This window comes from Gossypium raimondii, chromosome 8, assembly GCF_025698545.1.
Source record: "Gossypium raimondii isolate GPD5lz chromosome 8, ASM2569854v1, whole genome shotgun sequence".
Classification (NCBI taxonomy): Eukaryota; Viridiplantae; Streptophyta; class Magnoliopsida; order Malvales; family Malvaceae; genus Gossypium; species Gossypium raimondii.
In genome coordinates this window covers 26,221,808-26,236,900 of record NC_068572.1, presented here as the reverse complement: position 1 = coordinate 26,236,900, position 15,093 = coordinate 26,221,808, and the positions used below count along the sequence as shown (strand labels likewise).

The following is a 15,093-nucleotide window of genomic DNA, read 5'->3' as shown; positions in this document are numbered from 1 at the left end:
TACTATTGGTGTTAGCTCTGAACTATTTAAATGATTAAAATTGGTATCAAAATCGTGGCTGGTTGAAAAAGCCCACATCCAAATTTGTTTAGGACATGAAATAATAGTTATAGGTATATAAGCTTAGATCATCATCTTCAGAGTAAAGAAAAATGTCGATTGATTAGATGGAAATTAGGACATGAAGAAAACCCAAGTCACCAAAAATTAGGCAAACCTTTTGACTGCTGATGAAATTGACTGGTTTTGGTTAGCCTGTATATATGGTTTCAAGCAACCTCTAAATTATGAATTTCTCTTCTTCTTGACTTGAAAATCAAGAGAAAGATTGCTTCATTTAAACATTAAAGAATAAACCTAATCGAACTGATGAAGTTCAGTTTGGTTATTTCGGCAAATAATAAACATGCAGTTCAAAACTCGGCACCAGTTGCTACCAAAAATAAACGGGAAAACAAAATGCCTAAGCTAGATCCCAATTCTTTGTAGATGAAAACGAAACCCCCTACAATGTCTTTACTTTCTATTACATTAAGCAGTAGCAGGCAGGGATTTTGATTATGTTTATTTAGGTTTTGGGTTTGAACGAACCAGACTTATTGATGATGGCAAGACTGATGTTGTCTTAGCTTCTATTTTTTATTGCTCCTAACGGTTCTAATTTCTTTCTATGCTTGACCTCCAGCTGTATAGTTGTTGCTGTCCTAGCCTCTACCTCAACATTCTTACTCTTGTTGGTGGCCTTGGTCGATATTTTCATAAGAGGTTTGTGGTGTGCTTGATTTATGATTTGGTATAATATGCATTTGTGGTTGTTATAATTCGGTTCAAGTGAATTAAATGGTTGTTGGATGTGTTTGGGTATGGTTTATTATTGATTTGCATTTTGTCTGTAATTTGTTTACGTATTACTTGGGAAATGGCAGTGATAAGCTGTTATATTTGGTTGATGGTAGATGTTATAGATTTAAATATATGTAGAAATATAGAGTTTATGGCAAGGAATTATGTTTTTTTCTTTAAAATATAAGGAAATGTTGTTTAAATATTACACATTGATATCGATTTGCATGAAAGAGATTGTAGTGAACATACAGTTTAACCACTTGGGAAATAATTCATACACCCCACCATTTTTTTCATAGTTCAAAGACGCAGAATTAAAGAAAAGATGAAGTTAGAAATGGGAGAGTCTCAAAACTTTTGCAAATGACAGATGAACCAAAATCAAATTTGTTTTTAACTTTTCAAGTAGATTTTGATTTAAGAAATCAGGAAGCTAGTAATAACTCATCTATATAGGCATCTTAGGGACTGATATTTTTGTTAATTATGTCCGAAATTTTAAGCGTATATATAGCAATTGTAGTAGTGCACTTAAACATTATTTATTTTTATAAAAAGTAATCAATTTTAATTTAAAAATTATAAAAATAGAAATAAAAAATTTATAACATTGTCAATTTTTTTGTTTATATTGAAATAAAAAAGAAAACACACTTGATAGCAATTATAATTATTCAATATTATTACTAGTACTCATTATGGTTTGAAGCAATTTATAATTATTCAATATTATTACTAGTACTCATTGTGGATAATATTTTTCAATTTATAACGATCAATATTGTAGCTTAATTATTGAGTATTATTATAAATAAATCATTGCAATATATGTAAAAACAATTTAAAATATAAAAATTATTAATATATATTAATATATGTAAAAACAACTTTTTAGGAAAATATTTTCAAGAAATCATCAAAGCAATGAGAAAATATTTTACAGATTTAATCAAACACCGAAAATATTTTCCAATAAATCATTTTACAGAAAAGTAAAACATTTTCCAGAAATTATTTTACGGAAAATATTTTACTGCCAATCAAACAGACCCTAAATGAGTTTATAATTAATAGGCGAAAAGTTGAAGCCTATTTATAAATCATTTGAGCCTCAACTTCATATGTCCAATTGATCTTCCGCTAGCTCGTTGAAACCATAAATGAATTGTGTATTTGAATAAAAATAAACGGAATGAATAGAAAAAGAGAAATGAGAACAATTTAGGAATGATTATGGTTTTCTCCAAAATGGAGAAATAGAATCATTTAGAAATGAATGTAGGTTTCCAAAAATGGAAATGGAAATGAAAATAGAAATTTGCAATCTTATATAAGATTACTTAAAAAATAGAAGAATAAGTTTATGTTTTTGGACTGTTTTGAAGCCTAAAAATGAAAATAAACCATTCGGTCATAATGAATATGTTGAGTTGTAACATATTGGACGAATTTTCTCGAAATTTTACCGAGGGTAAAATTGTTAAAATTTTACTGGAGTAAAATTGGGATGAAAAAATTATTTAATATGTAAATATTAAAGTTTATTTTATAAAATAGAATAACTGAATTGGGTTAGATCACATTACAGAGTACTGGTTCAAAAAGGCTCAAGAAGTACTCGTAATTGAACCTGATGTGAGAGGGGTCCAAAACCCCTCATATAACATGAAAGGGGCAACAACCCTATTAGAAATATAAGGGTGAGTTATTCACCTCTCTCCTACTCTTAGTAGGATGTTATTTTTTCTATTTAAAATAAATTTCATCAGGCAATATGCTTTTCAATATTATAAAAACTAAACCTTTATTCGCTAAACTAACTTAAATATAGTATACCATAACATACAATCACTACTTTAATATATACTACAACTTACCTGTGCATCCCATGAAAAGGCACACTAGTGTTTTAGTATATTACTTATGTAAATTAAAACAATAAAATTAAAAACTAATTAAGAATTAAATATATATATATATATATATAATATTAAAAATTTAACTTATATGCTAATTGAGTTAAAACTCAATCAACAAATTATTATATATTAATTTTTATTGTTTATGACATCTAATATTAAAATTTTAATTATATTATTTTAACAAAATTAATTTTAAACAAAACTTAAATACAATAAATGTGACTCACATCATTATTAAAGTCAACCTAATAGTGTTACGAAAAGAATCAATTTAAAACTAAAATTTACCTTAATTATTTCAATATATTACTTTATATATATTATAGATATTAAATACATAGACTATTTTTATAAATAATATAAAATATTTTCATTCATCCACGTCATAAACTATGGAAGTTAGAAATCTTCTTAACAGTCGACTTGGGTGGAAGAACTTATCATGTTTAAGCCCAACAAAAAAAAAAAACAAGTCCACAAAATATAGTTATGTTTAAGCCCAACAAGAAAATCTCAAACCCCAAATACGAAACTTAAAATCCCCCGCAAATCTGGAGGAAGCACAGCGCAAAGCAAGAGCATAGAGAGAGATGGGGAGGAAGAAGGGAGTGCCAGAGTTCGAAGAAACCGGGCCAGATGACTTCGACCCGGCCAATCCCTACAAAGACCCGGTTGCCATGCTGGAAATGAGGGAGCATATAGTTCGAGAGAAATGGATCGACATAGAGAAGGCGAAGATCCTACGAGACAAAGTCAGGTGGTGTTACCGCATCGAAGGAGTCAACCATCTCCAGAAGTGCCGCCACCTCGTTCGCCTGTACCTTGACGCCACCCGCGGCATTGGTTGGGGCAAGGATGGCCGCCACCCGTCCCTCCACGGTCCTAATCTTTTTTATTTTAAATATATGCTACTTTTATTTTCTTTATTTTATTTAAGCTCGATTGATTTTTAATTGTATTACTTTCTCTTTTACTTCCTGAATAAATTTGAAAAAAAAAAGATGAATAATTTTCGCCTATTTAGCTCGTTTTCAATTGATTTTTTTTTCGTTTACTTCTTCCTTTTATTTTTAACAACGTTTGAGGAAGTGAAATGCAACGCTAGGGGTAAAAGTAACGAAACGATTGAATGTTAAACCATTATTTTATTTGTTTTGGAATGAGTCAACATTGTTGTTTTGGGGAGGGAATGTCTGAACTGTATTAATCATTGTGTTTAATGATTTCGGATATAGGTCCGAAGGTTGAGGAGGTTGAGTCAGAATGAGTGGCTGCATTCAGCTAAGGAAGGTAATCTGAGGCCCTAATTCATTCTTTTTTATTATCTATTGAACCTTCTTTTTACCATTGTCTTGATCAAATTATTTCTTGCTATATTGTTGTTTGTGGAACTGTTTGGCTGAATTATGGGATTTGTGTAAAGAAAAAGCCTAAAACTATTTAGCTGAATCGTGCGACAATCATGCATTCTAAAGCAGAAATAGGTGGGAAAAGGAATGATTTATGTGGTGGCAAAAGCCCTTAGGAAATAGCCAAATTTAGATGTTTTCTTGTTTCTTAATCATCTTTGTGAGCGATGACTGTGTTCTGAATTCGGATCTACTTTGAGAAAAAGAGAACTGCAAACTGGCTTATTGAGACTCTTGTAATATTGACTATTAAGGGGCTATTCAGTGTGAGGCTACTACAACTACAGAGATGTTCATTTACTTAAACATGATATCTTAGTTTTATTTAATAATTTATTTTGCATTTGGTGGGATTGGGGGTTTAAGGACTCCTGCAATGAGCTTATGTAATCAGTTAGGTGCAAACTGTTAGAATCTTTTATCATCTGGTAGTAGGACCAATGCATTATTAAGTATTAGGCCATTGAACCAAATAAGCTCATAAGTCAGAAACCTGAAGTCTCTTCTTATTACTTTTCAAGGTTAGTGAGCTCCAAATGTTTAATGTAATCTTTGGGGGAACATCACATGGGTGTGATAACTGTGCATGCAATTGGAATGGCTTCAATATACGTGATGTGTGCACTAAGTGCAGTAAATACATCTAGCAGGTTTGAGCAAATTACTCAGGAATCATTTTCAAGAAAGTTCAAGCTGCTATACTGTTCAATGTGGTTTTTTTTCAATGAGGATTGAATTTGATTACTAGGACATTGGTTGCTATAAGCTTTGAGAACGGAAATGCAGAGTGCAAATTGATGGAAAAGAGATTCATACATTTGAGAGTTATCTTCATGGACAGACTTTAGAGGATGTAATTCATGTAATGGAGTAGTTTGGATAAATTGAACTACAGCAATTGAGAATGTAATTTGATACTTGGTGCATGCATGGTCTTTTATATGGATCACATAATTAGAGACTTAGAATAGCACACAAAATATATAGGTGGGTGCATTGAAACACCATATTTTTGTGTTCATAATTTGGTTGTATATGTGCCTAAACTTTGCATAACGTTGCTCTTAGGACAAGTTTGTTTTGCGGGAAATAGTTTTCATAAGATCATTTATGCAGTTTTTGGTGTTTCTTTTGAGGAAGGGTCGAGAAAAAAACGAATTTCGTGTCAATGAAAAATGACCTTCTTCAGAAATTGTCAATGCTTTTGAAAAGCATAAGACATCGGCTAGAAGTGAGATGTGATTTCTATTCTATTTCAGTAAGCGTATTCAAATTCCATCCATAAGGCATTTGAATGCCAACCCATTTTCTAGAAATTATTTTAAAGATCATCAAGAAAATAGAAAGTAAGTTTTCATAATCTTGGAAGACTAATTTTAGGATCATCAAGAAAACAATATAGTTTTAGTACTCCTGCACCATTCTCCCCGGTTTGGAAGTCTACCCTAGCAAGAAAACTTTTACAACTTCCAACATAAGTTTCTAGATAATCTCTCTTGAGCTCTTCTTCAACTATTTCAACCAGGGCATTCAAATTCCATCCATAAGAAATTAGTTTTAGTATTTTTAGTATCATCAAGAAAACAATATAATTTTAGTGCTTGCACCATTCTTCCCGGCTTGGAAGACTCGACCCCTCCGTTAGCCAGACTCAATAGTTGGGGGTGTTATACCAATGTTGACACGATTTGACATGGATTCTGACATCGAATACGAATCAAATCCGACGAAAATCGACGGATGTGGTAGCAGGCAAACTAAGAAGAAAAACTAGGAGGAAAAGGAAACAAAAGGAGGAGGATACACGGCAGCGGCAGAGATGATCGTTGGCACGTTTTGATCAGGGAGGTGTTGGTAGAGGAAAAGAAAAAAAAATTGATGGGGGAGAAAGTGATAGGGGAGAAAGCCTAACGATGGCCAACACTCAACAGTAACAGGGAAAAAGAGAATGTGTTTAGTTGTTAGGGTTTTTCTTTACAAGGCTTTTTTTAATTTTTTTTTAAGTTGGTTGGGCCAAAAGTTATTAATAGGCCAAAATAATGTATAGGTGAAGCCTTAAAAAATTTTAAATATTATTATAAATTGGTTATTGCATATTAGGTTATAAAATATTAATATAAAGTTGAGGTTAATTTATATAAATATGCTGAAAATATTATTTTAAAAACTAGTCTGAATTTCTTAAAATTTATCGATGTACGTTATTTTTTTGAGAGAGAAAGGAAAACGTGCCACATAAGACGTGTTTTCAAGAGAGAACAAAAGCACGTCCTATAGGGCGCGTTTTCATTGCCACATCAGTGAAAGCGCGTTTTATAGGATGCACCTTCCTTTCAATGGTACTATTCCAATGGTAACTTTTCCAACGGCTAGTAGGTTACCTAGCTCCACGGCACCACTGTAAATCAAGTTATTCGTTTTTTTATATATGTTATAGATATATTTGACGGTGTTAAGGCAGACATGACAACGAGTCTTCTAATCAGAAGAACATGTTTCATAAAACTCAAAACATTGGTGCGAGGAAGGAAAATGGAAGGGGTCTTCCAGTATAATCAAGTTATGTGTTGTCCATCTCCACCGAAGGCGGTGATCTTGTTAGTTTAACTTGTTACACCCGAATGCTGTCACAAGTTATAATAGCGGGGTCATCGCCTTCGGTGGTGGTGGTGGATAAGACGCATTACTTGATTGTACTGAAATGTCACTGTGTTTTTCTTCCTCATATTTATGGTTTGAGTTTTATAAAGTATCTATTTTTGATTAAAAAAACTCATTGTCGTGCCCACATAACCACTGTCAACTATAGCCCCATTTATGTTCCATCCCTTAACAGTTTAACATTTGTAAATTTCAAGCCTTTAGTTACACTTCAACCCCAAACCGTATAATTACCGTCAACAGGGACCTTGAGTTGCAACGCGATTCGGCTTCCGGGGTGATGGTTCCATACTCACATGACAGATGAAATTTGTAAGTTACCTAGCTCCACGACACCACCATAAATTCATACATTCTTTAAAACTATAACCATGTCTATCTAAAACACGGACAAAAATAAATCTACAAACTTTTAATTTCCAACAGCAAGAAAGAAAAAAGAAAAAAACAATTTTTGCCAAAGTGAAAATGCGTCCTTCAGGGCACATTTTCACTAACACATTAGTGAAAACACGTCTTGTAGGATGTGTTTTTCTTTCTCTCTCCAAAAAAACATAAATTGGTAAATTTTCAAAAAATCAGTATGGTTTTTCAATTAATTTCTTCTCAGCATATTCACATAAATCAGCCATAAAGTTAATACTTGTCATAAAAAAAGAATTTAAAAATATTACTGTACACATAATGACAATTAGGTTATAAAATATAAATGGATGCTTGTCGTCAAAGAAAAAAGAATTTAAAATATTGATATACTTTACATAAAATTAGAGAGAGTAATAAATTTTACAATATAAACTTTCCAAATTTATTGAAGTGAATATGATTGTATTATTTTTGTCAAATTTATTATTCATTTGTCTTTTTACCTTATGATTCATAACATAGAAAAAAAACCAAGTGAAATCATTGATAAAAAATATATAAAGATGTTATCAACCAACGAACTAACACCGCTGTGGAAGCATGTGGAGTTGATAGAAGAAGCCAAATTTGGTGGTAATAAAAAGTTTTGTTGCCGGTACTGCGGTGCTGTGAAAACAGGATCATACACAAAAGTGAAAGCTCACTTATTGAAGATTGCTAATCAAGGCATTGAATAGTGTAAATTTGTTATTGATGAAATACTTCAAGAGCATAGAAGAGAACATGAAGCTGTTGAACGTAAGAAAGCAAACATGGCTATACAATCAAAACAGAAAACAGATTACATGCCACTTCCCCAGGGTCTGATCTAGTTCAGCCTAAAAAAAAGGAGCTTTGGAGTTGTCTTTCAGCGCAACAGACAAAGATGCAGTAGATAAGGAGTGTGCCCGAGCATTTTACACTAGTGCCATACCTTTTAATTTCGTAAGAAATCCTTGGCTTTGAAGTTGAGTTCTAAAGTTAGCAACTTCAAATTTAGCTGATTATGTACCTCCTACATTTGATCGACTTCAGATGACATTATTAACTCAAGAAAGGACATATGTTGATAGGCTTCTTTTACTTATACGAGACACATGGAGAAAGAGGGGAACTTCTATATGTTTAGATGGGTGGTCTGATCTTCAACAAAGGCCTCTAATTAACATAATGCCAGCTTCTTTGAGTGGTTCAATGTTTATCATGGTTGTTGATTCAAGTGACAAAACTAAAGATGCTGAATATATAGCAAGCTTGTTCATTGAGGGCATTGAAAAAATCGGAGTAGAAAATATCGTGCAACTCTATAATGCATCCAATTTCAATGTGCAGGTGCGTTGATTGAATCAAAGATTTCTCATATTTTTTGGGCTCGTGTTGTTCATTGCTTGAACATGGCATTAAAAGCTATTTGTGAGCCTTTTGATAAATCATCTCATTATTTGGAATGTAAATGGGTGAAAGATTTGGTGGATGAGGTGCATAAAGTGAACTGCTTTATCCTAAATCATAACTTGTCACGATCTATTTTCAATAGATATTCAAATGTGAAATTATTGAAGGTCGTCGAGACTAGGTTTGCTTCTAACGTTATCGTGGTTGAGTATTTGATGAAAGTGAAAGAAGCTTTGGAAAAAACGATGATGGACCTAGATTGGAAAGGGTTTAAGGTTAATGGAAAAAACCCTGTTGAGCTGAATGTAATGAAGATTAGAGATTTATTACTTAGTGAAACATGGTGGGACAAAATTGATTTTCTGTTAAAGTTCACATAGCCTATGATTGAATTTTTGAGGGAAGCTGATAAAGATAGAGCTATATTGCATCTAATCTATGACAAGTGGGGCTCAATGATAGAAAAAACTAAGGAAATAATTTTTTATTGTGAGGTCCAAGACTTGATAATTGGGCATTCAAAGATTTTTGATGCAATCCAAAAATTTCTTGAGAAGAGGTTATTAGAAGTAAAACACCTATTCACTACATGACTCACTCGCTAGTTCCTAAAATTATACTACAAAATGGCTTCAAGGCGGAAGTAGTGGCTTCCCAAGAAAAGCTCCAAATGAAGACGAAGAAGTCACATTGCTTAGAGATAAATGTTTTTGAGAGTTCTTCACCGATGAAGATGATATTCAAAAGGTGTGCTCTGAATATGGTGCCCTTTCTTGTGGTTGGGTTACTTGAGTTAACCTCATGTCATTCCAACAAGAGGGTATGGAGACCTTTTGTCTTGGTGGGCTAACTACGGTGCAACCACACCCTTGCTTTTAGGCTTCTTTCTCAACCTGCATTTTCTTCTTATTGTGAAAGAAATTGGAGTACTTATTCCTTGATACAAACGGTCAAGAGGAACAAATTGTTATCATCTACCCTTGAAGTTTTGGTTTTTGTACATTCAAATCTTCATTTTCTGTTAGTACAAAATAGGTCCAACTTCATTTTGGGATATAGGTATGCAAATCATTTTTATAATTAATTATATTTAAGCAAATTATTAAACTATTTTTACTTTAATTTTTTCAATAAAAAATTAATAGGTGGAGATAATATGAAGAGAATTTGCTCGAAGTTGTAGATCTTTCATTGAATGATCCTAAAATAGAAATTGTAGCTTTCAACTTAGTAGGGGAAGAAAGAAACGACGATGATTGTGGCAAGCGAGTTGAATAATTTTGAAGACTTATATATTTTTATTAGCTTAAAATTTTAGTTTATTATATTTTTTTTACTTTTACCGAATGTGTTATGTTATTATGATACGTTAAATCTTTTGGGTTTTGGTATTTCAAACTTTGATTATATTAAAATGTTTAATTTAAATGTTATTAAATTATATTTTTTAAATGTTAGATGTGTCCTATTACCGTGTCCAACTTTTGGTAAGTGTCCAAGTATCTGTGTCTAAAATTCGGACAGTGTCTCTGTGTTCGAAATTTCAAGAATTACCATGTTCGCCACTTGGATTCGTACCCGTGTCGCAAGTCCAGTTAACATAGCTCGACCCTGATAGAAAACTTTCACCACCTCATAAATTTCTGGATAATCTCTCTTGAGCTCTTCTTCAACTATCCAAGTGCTTCATGCTAACAAGTTTACCCAGCCCTTTCACCTAAAATCTCCTATACTGATTACTTAATTTTAGTTTTTTTAACAACGAACAAGTCTTCAAGAACATCTGTTTAGCCTTAGGAAACTGCGGAAGCTTATCTGAAATTTCACCAGCATATGCACCAAGACCTTTACAGATAAAAATTACAAACATGGAAAAATAGGCTGCCATTCAAATAATCATTTGTCCTTGGGTAAGTATCAAAAAGTTCACACTGACCATATTTAGAAGTTGAGCATCAAGTTGGGCATTCTATTTCAGAAGCAAGATGCGACTGCCATTTTATTCAGCAAGAGCATTCAAATGCCATCCATAAGGCACCTGAATGCCAACCCATCTTCCAGAAATTAGTTTCAAGATCATCTAAACAAACAACAAAAAGTATTGTTATGGGTCAAAATAGGTAGTTGACCTTAGTGGCAAGTGGCAGTTTGGTAATTAGTACTCCAAAGTTTGTTATCTAATTGTAGATGCACTACCTTATGGTATGAGAAATGAAATGAAGAAAGTATTCTTTTTCACGTAATCTTATTTTCTTCTCTAAAACGCTCTCCCTTCTCTTTTCTTTTCTCCTTCCTCCCTTCTCTTTCTTGTGTAATTCTTCATTGTAAGTTTTAGGCTTGCATTGTTGGTATTCAAGCTAATCATCATGTCTCCCAGTTGCAATCATGTGGTGTGGGCAGTGATGTTATTGCAATGTGAGCCTGGGGCGATTAAGCTAGCTCAAAGCCAACTAGTGTGGGTGCTGGGACTGTAAAGTGTAGTGGATTGTTCAATTGCAAGTTGTGGGACTTGGATCCCACAAGGTTATGGCATTTCCTAGTGGGGTTTATATGGACCTAGGCTCTCCAATCTCTATAGCTAGTTTTTGGGGTGTGGCTCTCTAACGGTCTGTATCAATTGGTATTAGAGCCGTCAGTAGGAGTTTTAAAAATGGTATTTTCAAAGACAGACGAACCACTACCACGAGCATAAGATGTCCTATGAGAAGCCACCTTGCCTTCCACTTCAGTATTTCCACAAAATTAAAGATATCGGAATTGTCTTAGTGGCTTATGCTGAAAGTAATGCCTTCAAGCTGGGGCATAATTCTCTTGTTGATATATGGAGTGCAAGTTGTATTGTAATTGAGATAACTACTTGGAAGGCTCCTTGGAACCAACAAAGTCAAGAGCTTGCTGCATTCTTCTATGCCAATACAACAAAGTCTCGTTTACCTACTCTAAAACGGTTTCCACTACGATGTTTCTACCATGCTAGAATGTCATCCTTGAGGACAAGGATGTTTTGAAGAGTGGGGTATTGTTATGGGTCAAAATAGGTAGTTGACTTTAGTGGTAGTTTGGTAATTAGTAGTCCAAAGTTTATTATATAATTGTAGATGCACTATCTTATGGTATGAGAAATGAAATGAAGAAAGTATTCTCTCTCTCGTTCTCTTATTTTCTTCTCTAAAACACTCTCCTTTGCTTTTCTCTTCTTCTCCTCCTCCTCCTCCGGAAAATATATATATATTTTTTCAAATTTGAAAGCCATTTTTTATGGAACAAGTCAATTCATAAAACAACTTTCTTTTATGTTGCTGAATGTACTGTTTGGTCTCCTTTTGACATTTTCAAATTCAGTTTATCTGCTGTTACTTGATGCCTGTGTTCTCTTCCTAGTTGATAGAAGCTTGATGATTAGCGCTGACATCCTGGGTGGTTTATTATATAAAGACTATTCTTTTAGGAGAAATATCTGGTTATGTTCTTATATCATTCCGGTTTCATTTAAATATTTCTTTACATATATCCTTAAAGATATGCTTCGAAAGATAAGTAGATACTTTTGGTGCAAAAGAAATTAAGTTGCGCAAGTAATGTGGCAAATAGACCACACTCTTATTCATTGTGCCCCTTGGAATCGTTGATAATACACAGTTGGAACTCCTTTCTGTCTTTTCTGAATATGTCAAATGGTCAGTTCAGTCTCCATTAATTTTATGTGGTATGATTACTGAATTGTGGATTTGTGATCACAATGATTCAAACCAATCTCCATACATGTCAATATGACTCCTTAATGGTACAAGGAGTAAAATTTCCCTTTTGTGTTAACTTGAAGAACTTGCAAGAACAGAATTAATATAATGTTTCATTGTTGCAGGGACTGAGTTTGGCCTGCAGACGTGAGGGATCTGAGTAACTGTTCAATGAAATGGCTGTTATTCTTGTTTTTATTGTAAGAGTGTTTAGAATCCAAAATCTTGCTATCCATAACCGTACATCAGGTAATGAAATAAGTTTGTTGTCATTTCCCTGTTTGATTGCTGATGTGATAAGAGTTGGAAGACAATACATATTTTTTCTGCTATATTTGAGAATTTGAACTGTTGCATCCTACTGCAAAATGAGATCTGATGCGACCTTAATAAGTCAACAGCTTTGAATCTTAAGATGCTCTCAACTTGTAGTTTGACCAAGTATAGATACATGATTGGCTATTTATATATACATAAATATGCTTCGAGCTATTGCGATTATCTTTTTGCTTGGTATGCCTACTATGAAAGCATTAGGAGGATTCGATATTTTGAACTTGGGACTTGAATTTATCACCCAAGTTCGGATATATTTGATGGGGTAATTATATTGGTTTAACTGATCTTTGTTTTCATCTTAAAAGAATTTATTTAAACTTTATTGAATTTTCTACAGTTTTCTTATTTATCCTGTTGATTTTACTATTTGGATTACATATCATAAATGAAATTGATAGAAGATAAAGACAGATAAAAATAATAAAAGAATAGTGAAGATAAGAAATATGACGTAAGAGATACTGACTAGATCGTTTGTATTACATTTATTTCATGAAATGCTTCACATAATTTTCTTTTGAAGAAAATGTTTTTCGAAATATATGATGTTTGGATGGTAAGATTGATTTTTATTGTTTGGTTATTTTGAATTTTTTATATATATGATCATGTGACATTATCATTAATATATAGTTTAAATACATAAAAATAGAATTATTTACCACTAAAATATTAATATAATTAAACTACTATTTTTATGTTTTATCATGTGTGAATTGTACTAGAAAATTCAACATTGGTACAATTTGAATTATTTATTGAGTTTTTATATAATGACTAGAGAACTCATAGATACTGGTTTTGAAGTTGATGACTCATTAAGGCATTATTGCTTTCTGTATGTGTAGCCGGAATAGAAGTGAATTTTCCAACTTTATCTCTTTCCTTTTGGGATCACTTGTTTACCAGTTTGTTTTTGAAGCTTTTGAGTGTATTATAGATTTTGTGGTTTTAACCTTTTTTTTAATATTTTTTTTTGTCTTATGTTATTGATTTTTGTCATTATTACGTGGGCAAAAGATTTTTTTTATCATTTCTCAATATAATTTAAGATAGTTCGTTTCTATTTTGGTCATTTTATTTTATTTTTGTCAATTTAGTTATTTTAATTAAGATAATTGTTCGAATTAGTTATTGTCATTAAAAATTTCGTTAATTCATTAATGAATTGCTGACTTGACTTTTTTTACTAAAGTTAGGGTTTTTAATAATTAATCCAAAATATTTGTTTGGTTTATTTGTGATGTAAGATTAAAGTTGGTAAGTTTTCCATTTTTCTTTTTTCTTGTTTGTTTTCTAGAAAAAATAACAGGGGAAAATTATTATAGTTTTGACTCTTAAAACAACCCAATCCCAATTTCACTTACAACTTGACATCCTCATCACTATTTATCTCATCTTGGTTCTAGCTTATTGTTTGCCATGGAGTTCTTCTTAGCCATTAAAATCAAGTTTCTATTGCGAATTCAATTTTTCAAGAAATCAAGCAAGCATTAACAATCCAATAATATTTACAGAGTTAAATTCATCTTAGCAACAAGTTGCACCAAAATTAACAATTTTATTATAATTTTAAAAAAATGAAATTGTCAAAAAAAAAAAAGTATCGACTGGCAATGGAGAAAATAGCATTATTATCAAAGGTTTTGACATTGAAAACGTCGTTGCTGTCATTGAATAAGTGCGTAACAATTGATAAATGATAATTTTGTATATGATCTTCAACCACATTCTCAACTTTTTTATAATTTAAAATTAAAAGAAAATTGATAAAGTTGAAGATAAGTCAGAGATTTTTCTTCATTTTATTGTTAAAATATTAATTAAAGAAAAATTTGAAGTTTTAGTAATTTAATTTTGTTTCCTGCATTTGTAATACTAGTAGTAATAGCCTCATTTACTAGTTATTGTCCATAAGTGAGGTTGGATTATTTTAAAAGGGTCAAAACTATTCTCATTTTTCTCCATTACTTTTCTCGAGAAACAAACAAGAAAAATAAGGAAAACGAGAATACTTACAAGCTTTAGTCTTATGTTGCAAATAACAAAAAAAAAAAGTGCTTTGGACTAATTACAGAGAGGTCTCTAAGTTTAGTCAAAAAAAAAAAACGCCATGTTAGTAATCCGTTAGTGGATTGATTACCATAATTTTTAATGGTAACGACTAATTCGAACAATTATCTTAATTGGAGTGACTAAATTGACAAAAAAAAATTAGAGTGACTAACAAAAAGCGACGCTATTCTATTAAAGTCACGTTGCCCTATAATGTATTGTAAAGTTATTTTAATTTGAATAACTTATGTGACTTTATCTTCTCTTCACTCAGTTTCATTTGATAAAATTTAGACTAAATTTGATTGATTTTTTAAGCCA

The 15,093-nt window shown here is 32.0% G+C and overlaps 1 protein-coding gene across 1 annotated transcript; it reads left to right on the top strand.

Annotated features, from left to right (window-relative positions):
• Positions 1-3,308: 3,308 nt before the first annotated feature.
• Positions 3,309-12,879, top strand: LOC105791099 (NADH dehydrogenase [ubiquinone] 1 beta subcomplex subunit 10-B). Its single transcript, XM_012619006.2, has 3 exons — positions 3,309-3,647; positions 4,004-4,058; positions 12,504-12,879. Exons 1-2 carry the CDS (start codon positions 3,359-3,361, stop codon positions 4,033-4,035), a joined length of 321 nt encoding a protein of 106 aa, XP_012474460.1. The 5' UTR covers positions 3,309-3,358; the 3' UTR covers positions 4,036-4,058; positions 12,504-12,879.
• Positions 12,880-15,093: the final 2,214 nt, after the last annotated feature.

What these genes read in the sequence shown, in the direction of transcription:
- LOC105791099 (XM_012619006.2), top strand. Translation starts at nt 3,359, where the DNA reads ATGGGGAGGAAGAAGGGAGTGCCAGAGTTCGAAGAAACCGGGCCAGAT. An exon ending in CCGCCACCCGTCCCTCCACG is followed by an intron (nt 3,648 to 4,003) that starts GTCCTAATCTTT and finishes TTTCGGATATAG; the next exon opens with GTCCGAAGGTTGAGGAGGTT.